Below are 17,234 nucleotides of genomic sequence, written 5' to 3' on the forward strand. Positions count from 1 at the left end.
CAAGGCGACTGCGCAATTGAGATCTGTCAACGCTTTTTACCATGTTGACATACTTCGCTATTTCTACATTATTTGTCTCACACATGCAAAACAATAATTTCGTGATTAGTGATTACTTAACAATGAGTGATAGCCCCATCATTCAAGCTTCACAATTGAGGGCAAAACTGTTCCTTACAGATGTCTTTAAACTCAAGGAGAAATCATTTTTACTAGAATGCCTAGATCTTTATTTTTTTAATATGTCATTTGTCAACTTTTAAATGTTACGGAAAATTATAAGTATTTTATTGTAGGAATAAAATAGTACCATGTTTTTATGCCCTTTAAAAAAATAAACGTTTGAATTTAAAGCCAAAAAATTGTGTTATGATCTCTATATTTTAGTACAAATTTTTATACAACTGACTAAAACAACTACAAAATGTTGGAAATCCTATTAAAAAACTTACATTAAAGAAATATTTCATTCGAGAATAATTGAAACTTAAAGAACTTCATATTTTCTTCCTAGGTTCTAGTTTTAATTAGTGATGGTCTTGCTACCAGAGGAGGTGATCCTGTTCCATATGCTCAACGACTTAAGAACTCGGGAGTAGAAATATTTTGTTTCGGAATCGGTAGAGCATTAGAGTCTGAACTCGAGTTGTTAGCAAGCAGTAAACAACATGTATTCAGCAGCTCTGGATTCAGAGAATTCAAGAGATTGGCGAGAAGAATTCGAGGAGGTAATATTTCTTTTTAGAGGTAAATTGTGCTTATTTTAACTGCAAGCTAATTTTTACAGTACTAGACTGTTGCTTTACATGTTGAAAAATTACCTAGTTCAAATTGCAACACACGCTTTACACCCCTAATAACTTTTAATCTGCCGATCGGCCTGTGTAGGGGGCAGGAAACTGTCCTTGCAGCTGAGAGGTCCTGGGTTCGAATCCCGGGCAAAGCATGGATGTTTCTTTCTCTCTCTCTGTGTTCTATGTCCTTTCTCCTTTGCGTGTGAATGTGACCCGCCCTATAAACGGGTTGTGGTTGTGTGAATGGCGTGGCAGAAGTCGAATTCGTGGCCATAGATGGCGCCACTGAAAAACAGGAACAATCACACCCCTACTGTCTAAACAGGCATACGACAAAAAAAAACAACTTTAATCTGAGATTTTTGTGTACTAATAGACGATCTTCATGATTCGAGGGACCCATCGAAGATATCAAAATTGAAATAAATGGAATAAATAAAGGAAATTCTCCAGTTTAGGTCAAAAAATACGATCTGTGGAGGAATGAATGGGTCCGCCCTATAAACGGGTGTGACGCATGGGTGTGGCAGAAGTAGAATTCATGGCCATAGATGGCGCCACTAGAAAACAAGAACAATCGCACCCTCTCTGCAATAATGGGGACGACAACAACAAAGGTAATAAAAAATATGAAAACATTAAAAAAACTTTTTTTTCGTACTAATTATTTATTATTATTTGAATAATAATAATATATTTTATTCAATGAATTCGGTTTTTTATCCTAAGGGAAAACGAAAGATTAGTATTAATAATTTAATAATGAGACCAATGATATCTTAATGTTATCTTAATTTTTTCCATATATCTCTAAATATTTTTAATAAATGAATTGTTAAAAATTCAAGATTGAATTACTGTAAAAAATATGGATTCCTTCATGATTCATCCGTAAAATCTATTTTGCCATAAAATCCATTTTTAAAGCAATTTTAAAAGTAATATTCATTTAATTAGAGTGATTCAGCGATTTTACGGTAATTGTTAAGGTAAAAAATTACGATATGTCAGATTTTTGTTCCGTGAAATTTAACTGTAATAATGGATTTTACGGTGAAAAATATCGACACCTTGAGTGACGATACTTATGACAGGATTTCATGAGCTGCTAAAAAAAATTTTTAAAAATTTTAGTAAAATGCGCAGGCAATCAATGAGCTAATATTTTTAACTATCAATTCAATATTTGTCATAAAAATTCACGGTAAAAATAAATTTAAAAAAAGATAGATAATAAATTCACGAATAAATATGTAGTATGACATCAACGAGATACGAACGAACCGGGGGCAAGAAGCAAGCCATATATTTCTAAGAAAATCCCGGGCTAATGCAAATGCAGTCGTTCAAAAAAAAATTTCAGATATACTTGAAAAGTTTTTTTCACTTCTTACTTTGATCAAAATTAGTTTTAAACTTTCATTTATAACTTATACAGTTTTTCTCGAATTTTATGAGAATTCCAGAAAAAGAAGAAAATAAAGTGATTCCTTCATTAAATTGAAAACAAAGTGATTTTCAGAGGATCATAACATTTCCATTAATACGAAAATCTGAGTTTTTAAAAATGTGACTTTATTTCAATTACTTATTTTTACTGAGCATATCTGTTTGTGTGCTTGTAAGATACAGGTCATTTTCATTTATTTTCCATTTAGGCTCTTTATTGATTTCGATTTCACTTTCCCTATTCGCATGGAATAAATAAATATTTAGTTAAATAGTTTTTTGATACTAACAGTACTTTGTTTGTTTTAGAAAGAGGTATATTATATTGAGTTAAGAGGTATATTATATTTAAAATTTTAATTTGAAGTGATTTAAACTTACGTAAAATACATCACATAAAACTTTACCTATATCAATATTTATATAGATCATTGCTATAGTATCAAGAATAAATATTGATATATTCAATCTAAAACTCATAAGAAAGTGGTTTTAGAAAATATTTCTTGTATTTTGTATTTTAGATCCTCATGAAATGGCATGGTCCGGAGGGAACAAGCCAAACTGCGACCATTTATGTGATAGCCCCTACAGAGGTGAATCCATAGATCCTGGCTGCTGCGACCACGAAGCTGTGTGCTCATGTGCCTTACGATCCGGCATTCATACATGTGTTTGTGGACCTGGTTATTATGGTCTTTCGGGTTTAATGGGAGAATGCAAAGGTACTTAATATATTCTCTCTGGGTGCTTTTTTTAGTATTTGAAGACATTTTTATTCGGAAAATAATGGATAAAATTGAAAGTTCGCCATCTGGTCAAAATGGTTGTGGCTTGAAGATTTGAGACTACACTGTAAAAAATTCCAGCTATAGTTTCGGAATTGTAGCACCGACACTTTGAGTGAATCTTTTGCAAAATAAATTTTACAGTAAAATATTATCGAGAGTAATATTTAATTAAAGTGACTCGGTGATTTTACGGTAGATTTAACTGTAAAAATTACGGTATATCAGATTTTTTGCTCCTTAATATGTTATGGTAAAACGGATTTACCGGCACCTTGTGTGGCAGTACTCTTTACCGGAATCTTTTACAGTGTAATAGTGATGGCGATAATGTAGTCAGCATTGTAAACCGGTCGATTTTACTTCCAACCGCTAGGAATAGGACATAGGTCCTTCTCAATTTCAGTTTAATCCTTTTTACACTATACCCCATCCATTCTAAAAAAAATTAAAGTACTACACAAATTTTTTTCATTCAGTAGGTGGAATATGGATAAAGTTGCTTTGTTTTAGTCCTTTTATAGTATTGCCTCCCTATTGTAACCAACAATGCTGTTAATGTTATTTGTGACTCTGTGATAGTCGCCATTTAAATTTTTAAAATCTAATTAACTGTTTTTTTCGCAGAGCTAATTTTATGGGATTTGTAGGAATTGTTGATTGTAGCAAAATATTAATTAATCCTATACTTCATTATTTTTAAATTTTTTGAATAGCCTTTGAAATTATTCGTGTACTTAAAATCTTATTTGTTACAAAGTTCAGTGCTTTGCAGTTTTTCTATATTTTTGGACGGCAATAAAGCAAATAACATATTTTAATTAGAATTTGTGGTTTTAATGCAAGTTGTGATTAAGAAAAATGATGAAGTGAATGACTTTTTGTGCAAAATTTAAAAACACCACATGTGCTTGATTATTTATCGATATGTTGTTAATAAATAATCATTATTTTCCTTATTATGAAAATTATACTCACTGAAATTTACGACTTATTCATATTGTGTCTCTCAATTATGCACACTTTAACATGATATGATGTGTTTACCTTTATGTGCTTATAAACTTATCAGCTTGTTGCCGCTTTTTGGTATTTATGAAAATAAATAACTTGCTCTTTTTAGAATAATTTTTAATATCTATATAAGAAATCAAAACGGGAAAAGTTATACTAATTGGTCTTAGTGTATATTTCCATATATTTTTTCGCTGAAAAAGTAACATAAAAATCCACATCAAATTCAAGAACAACCATTTCGCTCTTCTCCATATGTATAAAATAAATAAACTAATGGTTGCATTAGTAATAAATTTTGTGCTATTTTTTTCGAATTTATTACAACATGATATTCTATGCTTTCCATATAAAAAATATGAATTTTTTCATTTTTCAGCTTGTCCTGTAGGTACTTACAAATCAAAGTTAGAGCCTACTCGATCGTGTACACCTTGTCCAGGTAGTTCTACTACGATGAAATTAGCAAGTACCAGTATCAAAGACTGTGTTTGTAAGGAAGGCTATACTGGAAATCCAGCCAATGGAATCGATTGCAAAAGTAAAATTAAAACTAATTTTTGGTTCGCCTTTAATGTACTCTGATTTTGATTCCATTTTGAATTTTTTTTATAAAATAAGTTTTAATTCATACTATCAAATAATGATAATACTAAAGCGGAATTTAAGAGTTTATTTATGTTATTTTTTTACCTTCGAATGTTCTAAATACATCTTGAGCAGCCGCAATTATTTTTAAATCAATAACGTAACCAGAAAAAAACTATTCGATTATATGCCCCAAAAGAGAGGAGTGTAATCACTGGAGAGTAAAAAAGCAAACCTGTAGGGACTGAGTAATCGACGAAGTCAACCTTCATCCATGAAAAGGTACCCTGCTATAGAATTGAGTTAACATGTCTTATATAGTAGTGAATTGGAATTATATTTTTGTAGGAGTAGATACACTATTGTACTCCCTCACCAGAATTACATCTGTGATAAAATTCTATGAACGGATACCCCCAGTTGATTTATTTCTGTTTTGTGAGAAGCCGGGAGAGCTGTATTAATATCACCGTACTTTTTGAGTGCTGTTCGTGAGAGCTATATTAAATTCACTGACGTGGTCGCTCCTGTGTTGCCATTTGCAGTTGAGTGAATAAGTTGTACGCTGTGTGTGATTGAAACTGAGTAGCAACAGCACGGGGAGGGGGATAACGTCGCAGTTACAAGAGGCAAGTAAACTGTTCAATGTGGACCATCCATCGAAGTAGTCGGGTTCAAATCGTAGTGGGTGTTTCTGCCAAGGTAGGCGTATTCACATCACGTCCGGGTCACCAATGTGGGGAGTGAGTAATCGACAAAATCAACATTTATCTATGAAAAGGTACCTCACCATAGAATCGAGTTAACATGTCTTACATACTAGTGATTTGGAATTACATTTTTGCAGCGGGAGATACACTAAAAGTCTTTGCACTCAAATTAGGTGCTAAATATGTCACATGTGTCATATACTCAGGTTGAGTACTAAACATTCATGACATGTGTCCTTCAACTGGATGGAGTGCTAAACATACGCCTCATGTGTTCTTCAATCAGATAGAGTGCTTAACATTTAGATACGATTCATAACTTTTCGATTATTTAAATTCATATTATTTTCAGCATCAATGGATTCATTGGAGATCACTGCGCTTGCTTGCTCTCGTTAAAGATCCGATAATGTCCTCTTTTAAAACTTTTTACCTCTTCCCTCTTTTGTGTCCTAAATCAACTTTACTTCGCATCCGTTTGTTCTAGACACTGTTAATCTTCAAAAACCATCATTTTGATAACAAAATGGAGTTAGGGTCACTTTCTGACACCAAAAATTGTGCAAATGCACATTGTTCTACTCTGTCCATCTTTTAGGACTTCCCATTCACTTTAAATGCTCGCATGTGAATTGATAAATCGGTTGTATTAAATCTGCAATGCACATCTCTTTTTGTTTTGTTTATAACCCTGGATGATGGCGTCGCCATCGCTACCATATTCCTGACGCAATCACTTGATTTCATTTTTCATTTAAGAAACCCATTTAATGTTACCGTTGAAATTCTAATACCGTAATATGTTCATGTCAAAGTTAAGAAATAAATTAGAATTTGCATTTAATTACAATTTGTAATTATAGCTAATACGTTTGTAGATTCACTGACTTACATCAATACACAATACGTGAAAAGAATGCATCCAAATATTAGTTATTTGAAATTGTGAAACTTATCATCATTTACAAAGAAAACTAAGCTAGAGTTTTTTTTCAATGCTATTATGTACGTAGAAATTATATTCGAATTGCAACTTCATAATTCAGCATAAAATTTAGCATTGAAATATTAAAACATGTTATTTAAAGTTACTAATTTTGCCATGACTTATAATAATGCGTTTCTGCGAAATTGAAGCTAGGAAAATATTCTTATATGTAGTTATACTGCCGATTTATATGAAAGTAAAAAATAAGCTTCCATTCCGTATCATTCTAATGGTTTTAATTAAGTACTTTAAAACTTTTTGCAGAGGTCACATGCCCCCCACTTCAGCCCCCGACACATGGATTCATTTTGGGAATCTGCGAAAAAACATACGGATCAGAGTGCCATTTTATGTGTGAAGATGGTTATGAGCTTCTGAATAAAATGGAAGACATTAGAGTTTGCCAAAAGGATGGCACATGGTCTGGAAAAATGTCCACTTGCGGCAGTAAGTATCAATTTTTGATATACACAAATTAAAGCTATTTTAAATAAGAACTTTTCACTTCTGCAATTAGGTTTATGGATCCCGATTCCGTTATTACAGTATTCATTATTTAAATAAAATACATATATCACTATAAAAATAATTTTTTAGTAGCTACAGTTCATCTCCTCTTAGAAATACCAATTAATTCTAACTGAATGACATTTTTTGACACTTGGAAAACAGTAAGAAATTTTCGTTTCCATAAAAATATTGCGTTTATCACAAACCCATAACTTTAAGTCACACCACCAGTGTTAAAATTCTTAACAAACTATCGCATCACCCATGGTTGCGCACAATAGAAAAACCAAATCTTGAATTTGAAAAGCTTAACTGATTGCAGGTGCTGCTGCCATTTATATAAAATATTACTTTTTTATACGGTATACCGGCAGAGTAGAATGGATAGTAGACGGGTGCACCGGGCAGTGGCACTTAACCTTAGAGTAGGATATACCGGGCAATGGTACTCATACTTAATTCAACAAAAAACATTTCGGTAGGAATATGCTCATTTCTACTATCTGTAGTTACCAGTGTGTAGTTTGTGCAGACTTAATATAAATTTTCAATTCTATTTCTCAATTTTAAAAAATTATTTTTTATTTATCGAACTCCTTTTTCTTCACTTGCTATGTCGTCAGCTAGTTCCCGACTGCGCAAGTGTTAACATAGAACTGGTGTGATTAGTCACGGCAAAATATTAAGTATTCGCCACATGTTTAAGGTTGAACATTCCGGTTCAACCTTGAAACTGAATGTAACCACCTGTATGCAGGTTTACTCATTACTTAAATGTTTATTTGAAGGAACATGCTTACATCAATGTCACATTACTTTGACATTAAAAAACTTGTTCTAATTTTTTTTCGGCAACGAAAGTATAAAAGAAATCACATTTAAGAAATTGCCTTAATTCATATTGTGGTGTTATGAAGAGCATTATTTTTACTGCAATTTTAAGATGTTTTCTTGTGGAAAAAATTTTTGTTTTGTACGTACGATGTGCTGAACCATATTTAGATTAGATTTTAGGCATCATTAACAGCCTTTTAATAATAAATTATATTTTGAAGTTGCAAAGGGCGGTACTGAGATTAAAAATTATCAAAGAATGAAACTGATTTATGCAAATTCAGAAAAAAGCAAAAAAAGATTTAGAATAATACGTCAAAATGTAAAAGTTCTAAAAGCAGCTAAAACCAAATTTTCTTAACAATTTAGAAACACAAATCAAGCAAAAAAAATCTTTTAAGATATGAATGTTATCAAGAACAGCAATTCATCCGGAGACACTGAAGACATGCCATCACAATTTTTTTGATGACCATTTCTGCAATTCAGACATAGATTTGAAGGGGAAGGAAATTTTCTCCAGATTCATACTGCTCAGTGACCGACCATAGGACTTTTGAATCCACAGATTTTGTGAGAAATAACATCGCCTGTACTCGGTTAGCCTTAGTGGAGTTGAGGATCGAACTCCAGTTCCTCTGGACCGGAGTCCGATACTCTAACTCCTGGGCTACCACGACCCTTGAGTATAATAAGACATCGTTATACGCAGCTGTTAAAGATGTCTTAAAATTTTGGTTTAGTTTGACTGCTCACAAATCTAGCTCAAACTTGGTCCAGCAATCTAAAGAAAGTTTCGAGTTTTTCGTCTCCCAAAGCATCATTAACAGCCTTTGAATAACAAATTAGAGAGAGCTAGAGCTCGTCTTGCAAGGTTTATCTCACTATCCTACGACTACCAGAATACTGAGAATATTTTCCTTAAATGCACGTAAATTTTCAATTCAGCATGTGATATTAAAATAGTTTAATATTTTCGATTTTTTCTCACTTGAAAATGCAGATTAATTCTCCTTACATTTTCTCTCTTACAGTTGTGCGATGTCCTGCCCTACCAGCACCACGATATGGCCGAAAATATTGCGAAGCTGATGCCAACATGGCTGCGGGAACGAAATGCAAGTTCAACTGCTTAGCTGGCTTTACTCTTCATGGTTCCGAAACAAGGGAATGTTTGCCGACTCGACATTGGTCCGGCACTGCTGCCACCTGCCAACGTAAGTTATCAGAGAATAACAACATTACAGTCTTAAAAGTTCGAATCAAGATAACTTTATTTCAGTATCCTTTTTTTCCATTAAACTTTTCGCTTCTAAGTTCATCGAACATCTAACTAGTCACCCATGAAAGTCACCATGAGTCAGTCATGCCCGAAAATTGTTCTGAATCCATGAAAAAAAGCATAATTTATTACCATGTAACTCTTTATTCTATACTTGATAACTACATTGATTCGGTTAGGGAGTGAGTCCACGTGGTTTTGTATGTACAGTGCGTCAAAAAAAAACGGACTACCCTGAATAACTTTTGACCTAAAGATCGGATCTTCACAATCTAGGACATAATCTTAATGGGGGTGACCTCTAATATGCTAATTCATTGGTGCAGATGATATTTTAAGTTTCGATCGACGGATTCGGATTTCTGATCCCCAAAATATAAGGAGTTGCCGAAATCTGTGAAATATGGTTCCCATACTTTCGTCAGGAGAACGATCTAAAGTTTGGACCACTTAATGTTAATTTTATTTTTTATGCATTTCGCCATATTTCCTGAACTTTTTAAGCGAAAAGAAAATTTTTTGCTCACTATTATAAAATTCGTTTATCCAAAGATAATTATATGCATAAATTAAAATTTAGTATATATTTATGATTCATTTTTTTGTTATTTTAAAACTTAATAGTCGGAAAAACTTGTAAGGTATATAAATTTTTACACAATTTTATTCTGCTTAATTTTACATGGCAGAATACAAAATTTGGGCGGAATCGGTAGAATAGTTCCTGAGAAATCGAAATTTAAATATACGATATCTTTAAAATTCGATTTCTCAGGATCTATTCGATCGATTTCGCTTACATTTTACATTTTGCCATGTAAAATTATGTACTTTAAAATGATGATTCAAAATGTTTTGGACTATTGTTAAATAAAATAACAAAGGATAATAAATATTTATTAAGAGTTGTTTTTTGTAAAGAATTATTTTCAGATAAACAAATCATGTATTTGTGATCAAAAATTTTCGATTTGCTTAGAAAGGTCTTTAAATATGGCAAAATACGCAAAAGGTAAAATTATTAACAAAAAATGGTCCGAACTTTGAATCCTTTTCTGACTAAATTATATGGACCATATTTCCCAGATTGCTGCTACCCTTATTATTTTGGGGGTCAAAAATCAGAATCGCTCGAAAAAAAGATATGTTTATTCAGAGAAAGTACGTTTTTGTGTTTTATTTCGTAACTTAAAATATTGTCTGCGCTAATTAATTAGCATATTCGAAAACATCATCTTGAACCATTAAGATTGAATCCTAGAACGTGAAGATCCGATTATTGGATCAAAAGTTATTCAAGGTAATCCGTTTCAACAGCATACTTAGGAAGTTGTTGAAAGTCATCCCTTGATTCCAAATTTCAAACTAAACTAGATCTTTTATGTTAGTGGACATCTCAGTTAGCATTCTCTTTCAATAATATTATCACAACCCCACCTCCATTAAATTATGCTTTTTATGATTTTTTCAGGAGTTCTGATTTCTTGTCCTTTGGATTTATAGTAATTGGAAATTTGGTAATAATGGTCCAATCACGAACCAATAGTAATTGGTGGACCATTGATGATTATGGATAATTAATAATAATTCAAATATAGATTTTAGGACAAATAACTAAAATATAGAATTTTTTCATTTACAGTACACTGTTCAATCATTCTATGCCTATTTTTTTCTTTTAGCTATAACATGTAATACTCCACCACCACTTGCACATGGCAGAATCATTAACTGTGATTATCAAAAGAAGCCAGAATTATTTCAAACCTGTTTGTACCAATGTAACAGTGGTTTTGAACTGAAAGGCACTTATTATCTGACATGCCGTGAAAATGGCAAATTATTGGATGGATATAAAAAAGAAAGTAAACCAATCTGCGTCGGTACGTATGCCATATTAATTCAAAATGATATTCTACGATGCAAACTTTTCATTACTTGAAATGGCCTGGAGCAAAATAAGGACAAATCATATTTTCAAATTCTCCAGAAAAATTTTCTGATGAAAAACACAATTTTAGCGTAGATATTTAAATGATTTTGTGCATTGTACTTCAAACTAAATAAGAGACCAGAAATAATATTAATGATCAGTGTAAAACTGTAACCTTTGAAAAAGAGATGAAGGAGAAAAATGTTGATAACGTTATCTCTTTATAATATTATTATTTTTAAAAGTTTTAAATAATTACTAATGTTCGTAAGTAAAAAATTGTTATTGCGTTGCCTTTTTTAATATTACTATTCTTAAACCTTTTAGTCATTCTAATCATTCTTACAATCATTAATTTTTCGCTTTTTCAAGTAATGAAAAGATTATAAGGAAAAGCTATGCATAGACTCTTTAGAGCAGCAGTACCCAAATGGTGTTCAGTGGAACCCTAAGGTTCCGTGGAAGAGTTAAAGGGGTTCCAAAAGAAAAGACTTTTTTAAAACAGTTTTTTGAACATTTTTGAAATCTGTAATTATATTTAGAGACAGTCAATAATCCATTAAATACTTATTATTTCGATTGCCTGTATAAAATTATTTTTAAAATAACATGCCAAAGAAGGAGTAATGAAATTTTTCAAAAATATATATAGAATTTATCTTAGAACAAGGAAAAGGACATGCATTTATAAAAAAAAATTGCAATGATATTTTACATTTCGCTTTCCAGTTTTCAATGCTTATAACAGTTCTTTTTATAGCAATATCAAACTTTTAGCTAAACTAAATTCATCCCCAAGATTTCGAATTCAACTTTCGAACACAAAACCTAATTTAAGACTATTAATGAAAAAACAATCAATAAAAAAAATCACTCATCTTATCAAGTATAAAAAGTCCAAAAGTCAAAATAAAGTAATCTTTTAATGATTAATGTGTACACTATTGTCTTTATTTACATTAATTATAAAGTCATGGTTCTGCAAGAAGAAGCTTGATTATTTAGGGCTCTGCAATAGAAAAAAAATTGGAAACCACTGTTTTAGAGTATTGGAGAATTTTAAACCACAATATTGTTCGAATTTGCTGCAACTTAAATACACTGTCACATTGAGCTGTAGTATGGTGTAAATTAATTCGTATTAAATTTTCTGACGCGATCCTGTAGTTCAATTTAAAACACAATTTGTTTCTGTGTCCCACCTTATTAAAGAATCAGAAAATTTACTCGACACCGATATTATGGTTCAATGACGCATCAATTTTTCTGGGGAAGTACTGTACACTCTACAGATTAGCAATCTTCTGAGTTAACTTTTCTCTCTCTCTATTTAGATGTAACACCTCCGGACTTTCCGTGTTCTGCACCAGTGTGGGTAAGCGCTTCGAAAGGAAGAAACGGCACTACCGTATCTTGGAAAATACATTACCCGACAGATAATAGTGGCTTTCCACCAAAACTCTATACGACACCTTATGGCATCACCTCTCCATCTTACTTTAACATCGGTGCACATACTATAAAATATACAGCAGTTGATACATCCGGATTAGAGTCACATTGTGACATGAAAATAGTAGTGACAGGTAAGAAGTTTTAGAGCAATTTAAAGTTTTTTTTTAATAAGGAAAAAAATCACAGACCAAATTAAAGGGAGGTTAATTATTGACTCATCACTTCTGGTAAAGCGCGGAAAGAAAACGTGAATTTCATTGGCGAAGATCGGGGAAACATCTTTGAAGATGATCCGAAGACATGCAATCACAATTTTGATCCTCCCCTAAGGAGATGGCTCGCCAGCTTTGGTAGCCCGCAGTTTAATAGTTTTTTATAGTAGAAGTAGTTTATTCACGTCTCATTGGTGGGCCGGTGATTATCTAGGAAATATTCATGAGGATGATCCAGTAAACATCACTGAGGATGATCCGAAGACATACGATCATAATTTTGATCCTTTCCAAAGGGAATGGCTCACCAACTTTGATAGCCAGACGTGTGGTAGATTGTTTAGTTTATTCACGAAGCATTAGTGGGGTATTGGCGATGATCTGGGAAATAATCCTTGAGGATGATCCGAAGACATGCAATCAGAATTTTGATCATCTCCAAAGAGGATGGTTCTTCATTTTTGGTAGCCCAACGACTTGCGTGGAAAATCAAGCGCTTTACGCTATTTTCCGAAGCTTTGTCACCGAGGGAAAAAAAACGCTATAGTTTCAATGCCTTGCAGTTAAAGCAATCCGATGGTTTTAAATTATACATATAATCTTGCCTTGAAGAATTATCTGGCTTTTAAAACAGACAAAATACTTAAATATTTTAAAAGTTACTATACTTTTTTATAAACTGCCAATTTGTCGACATTTTTTCACCTTGAGGAAAATTATCAAAATCAGTGCCGGATTCTTAGTTTTTGCAAATTTTTATGAGCCCAGGTAATGCAGCATTGGAGTGTTTTTAAATATTAAAAAATTATAACACTTTTTATTTTCAGAAAACAACATTCACACAAACACTTTTCATTTTCACAAAACTGTGTCTTTTCTCCATATTGGCGTTTTGTGCCATTTTCAAAATAAGCGTAGACAGTGCTGGCTTTAGATAGGGTAAACTCGACCTAATAGTCATGGCAAACTCACAGCAGTAATAAAAATAGTATACAGTAATAAAATAGAAAAACAGCCTTAACGAGGACCAATACCGCGTACGCTCGGTCCATTCGTAGGCTGGTCAAAGTGGTTACCCATCCGCACATTGGCCGCAGGCAGTGATGTTTCACGAGTTATCTACTGGGCACCGTGTCTTAACAATCCGTTCATTTCGAAACGGATTTATTATAAAATTTAGTTTTTAGGATATATTGTCACGAAACTTTGAATTTCTATCGTTACGATAGACTATACTTAGCAAAACTCATAAAAATACAAATACTGATTCAGCATCTCATATGATATACGAAAAAAAGTTCCCAAAGAAATTTAACTGAATCTATGTATTGATAGTTGAGTTTTTTTTTTGTAGCATTATAAATAATTAAGAAAAATTCAGTACTTAGAAATCATTAAAAAAAATGACAACAAAAGAAAATAAACTGGGATAGTAATTTGTCACTTTTCTTAAAAACCGGAAAGAAGATGACAAGTTTTAATAGAATGCAGCTTTCAAAAATTATTATTCTCAACGTGATGAATCTGCATCCACAACAATCACTAAACTCATAGAAACTCGATTCATTAAGAAAGATTTAATAGTGATTCTTAACTTTCGAAAAAATACTTAAGAAAATATGATTTTTTTTATACACTATAGCATTCAAGAATGATTAGCTCAATACGGTGAATTTGGTACTTAATAATTTATAAAAAAAAAAAACATAAAAAGACAAATGCTGATTTAGTGTTTGATATTCGAAATGAGTAATTAAGGATTTAGAAAAACTGAAACTGTCTAATAACAATCCTGTTGAATCATTTAAGTTTAGAATTTATGTAAATTTGTAATTATAAGATTCGCAATTATAATTTTTATTGAATTGTTTATCAATGTAAGACAAACTGGCAACAAATCTAAAATATTTTTATCTAAAAATTACATATTTATAGTTCTTGATTCGCAATGCAATATGAATTTAATGCTATATGAAAAAGAATATGAAATATGAAAGTTTTTAATAAATATTTATTTATAAATAAATATTCATAAATTATTAAAAAAAAGCAAATAATCGACTGAATAGAACATTTATGAGATTTTTTTTTCTTGTTGCAGGATTTTTCCTTACAAATCTTAGATATTTTCGTATTCATTTCAAATCCGCATTCGGTTTCTTTCTCCAAGCTACAATTTTTCTTCAAATTACATTTTGTAAATATTATTAAAAATAATAACTGCACTAGTTCCGAATGCATTCCTGATCAAAAGGAAAATTTCAAAAAATTGATATGCTGTGTCAACAGAGGAAGACAATTTAAAAAAAAAAAATAGTTGTATTTTTTAAAATTTATGTTAAGAATTTAAAAACAATTTTTTTAGAAAAAGGCTCTGCGATGTAGTACAAAAATTATACCACTATTAAATTTATTTGTAAACACTTTAGTGGTCAAGGGTCTTTGTGATTCTACGTAAAGGAATTCAGTAGTTGCAAATACATTCCTGATAAAAGGATTTCGGAAAACTTAAACTGTTGATTATTTGAATGATTATTATTTAAAAGTTTATGCGTTAATGTGAAAAATATGATTTCTATCGATGAAAAAAATAGTAGCATGAAATAGAAATTTACATACATAATATATTTCAGATGACGAACCGCCAACTGTAATGATGTGTCCACGAGATATTGAAATATCTACAAATAGTTATAAAGAAATCGTTACATGGAAAAAACCATGGTTTGAAGACAATAGTGGAAAACCGTTGAAGATTACACAGGTTATTAAATCAAATTATTATTTATATCACAATTTAAAAGTACGCAAGGTGCTCAGCAATACTGCATTTTAAAAAAAATCAAGTCGAAAAACATTTGCATTCTGGATTTACAAATCATATTTAAGCAAAATGAAGATATAAATGCTATTGGCATTTAACAAATCATTGCAGAGGAAGGTGGGCATGAAAATATTAAGACCTAAAAAAAAACTAAGTTTCACCAGTCAAAGAAATACGTTTGAAATTTTTTTAAAGAATCTGGTGATTATTTAGATTCCAATAACATTCTTGTTTCCTGCGCTTGAATATCACTTCGCTACCCCAAATGTGTATACTTATAATTTCATTTTCAACATGGATTCTGAAAATATTTATTACGAAATATCATTCGAAACATCTTCTGAAAATAATTAGCTTTCATTTTTGGTTCATCAAAACAAGCTTACACCCTGTTGAAACAATGGTGTATGTAAACAATTCTTTTAACGTGATTTTTTTTTTTTTTTGCGTTAACTTGTTTCATATTTTTATTCAATATGAATACCATCATTAAAAAGAGTGCTACGTATTTTGTTATGCTACCTATACTACAATTATAAAATTATTTTAATACCTGAGCTTAACGGGAAATTAAATTAACTTCCTTAAAATAACATTGAGTGTAAAAAAAATTACGGAAGTAAAAATATATTCATCTTGAATGCTAGAATAATAATCTAATTTCAGATTTTGATAAATATTTAAAATACAAAACCTATCAGCATAGATTTTCCATGCAGTGTATCTCACGAATTTTCGACTAAATGGTAAATAACATTTTTAAAACAAACTTAAGATTTCTCGAGGAAAGCTTACTGACATGAAAGGTTCAATTAGCATTCATAATATCAGCAATACTTAATTACAAAAAAATTTTCTTTTCGCGGATTACTGTTTTTTATTGAAAATAACATGAAATAACATGCAATTTTCAAGATAGTGCGCATACTCAAAATATGATAAGTTAAATTAGAGATGTTAAGCGTACATCTTACATATTTGACAAAACTAATGGTAACTTTTTCAAAAAAAAATCGAAAGAGCTCAACTGAGACAGATAAGTTTAAATCTGAACGAATCACAGAGATAGATGGTTAAATTTTATTCTGCTCTACCCGCAGAGATTGGATTGCTAATGTAAATGATACTTCGGAAAAGATAGATCAGAGCTCCTTTTGCATCGGGCAAACTATGGGAGGTTTCTCCCGCCATTTTGTTTAAATGCTGATAGTTTCGCATAAAAGAATTCTACTCAAAGGAAAATGTGACCTGGTTTTTTAAGCAGGCATTCTCTTGTGTTCTAGATTCAAGGCTAAGAAATTAAAAAAGATATGCAATTATTTTTTACTCATTGGGTTAACACTGAGTGGGTTAACACATATGAGTTAACACTTTAATAAGAATTTAATAACGATGTTAGATGACTCTTAGCTTTCCGTTTAGTTTATTCTCAGGCGCAGGAAATAAACAAAGCTCTTTCTTGGTAGAGGGTTTCATCTCACACAATAGTTAAATTTCATACACATTAAAGATAGAGAGAATTTCAGAATCGATAAAAAATAATAAAAACAATATCTTTAAAAAATTAAAATTTAAGAAAAAAAATTTCTTATTTTCAATTTTTAGACTGCCTACTCTGGTCAAACATTCAGCATTGGAACGCATACTGTTTCTTATAAGGCCGTTGATGAAAACCAGAATGAAGAGTCGTGTGTTTTTAATATATTGGTCAAACGTAAGTATCTTTACCGTTAATACTTTTTAAAAAATTCCGGAAAATAATAACTGCAGATGGTCTGCTTGAAAAATTAAACATTAGTCAGCCAAAAAAAATATTAAATGCCATTTATCATTTCATAAATCAAATATTCAAG

General features: G+C 31.3%; 1 protein-coding gene across 1 annotated transcript in view; it reads left to right on the forward strand.

The window, feature by feature from the left end:
* Positions 1-17,234, forward strand: part of LOC107445304 (sushi, von Willebrand factor type A, EGF and pentraxin domain-containing protein 1) — a 46,477-nt gene that overhangs the window by 5,369 nt on the left and 23,874 nt on the right. Inside the window, exons 3-11 of the mRNA XM_043049237.3 lie at positions 515-728; positions 2,768-2,968; positions 4,425-4,586; positions 6,596-6,778; positions 8,710-8,892; positions 10,640-10,840; positions 12,225-12,476; positions 15,191-15,321; positions 16,987-17,095. Coding sequence (XP_042905171.2) covers positions 515-728; positions 2,768-2,968; positions 4,425-4,586; positions 6,596-6,778; positions 8,710-8,892; positions 10,640-10,840; positions 12,225-12,476; positions 15,191-15,321; positions 16,987-17,095 — 1,636 coding nt within the window. The remainder of the gene's footprint in view (positions 1-514; positions 729-2,767; positions 2,969-4,424; positions 4,587-6,595; positions 6,779-8,709; positions 8,893-10,639; positions 10,841-12,224; positions 12,477-15,190; positions 15,322-16,986; positions 17,096-17,234) is intronic.

Source organism: Parasteatoda tepidariorum, chromosome 2 (assembly GCF_982258835.1).
Source record: "Parasteatoda tepidariorum strain Cologne lab strain chromosome 2, Ptep-v5.0, whole genome shotgun sequence".
NCBI classification, from domain to species: domain Eukaryota; kingdom Metazoa; phylum Arthropoda; class Arachnida; order Araneae; family Theridiidae; genus Parasteatoda; species Parasteatoda tepidariorum.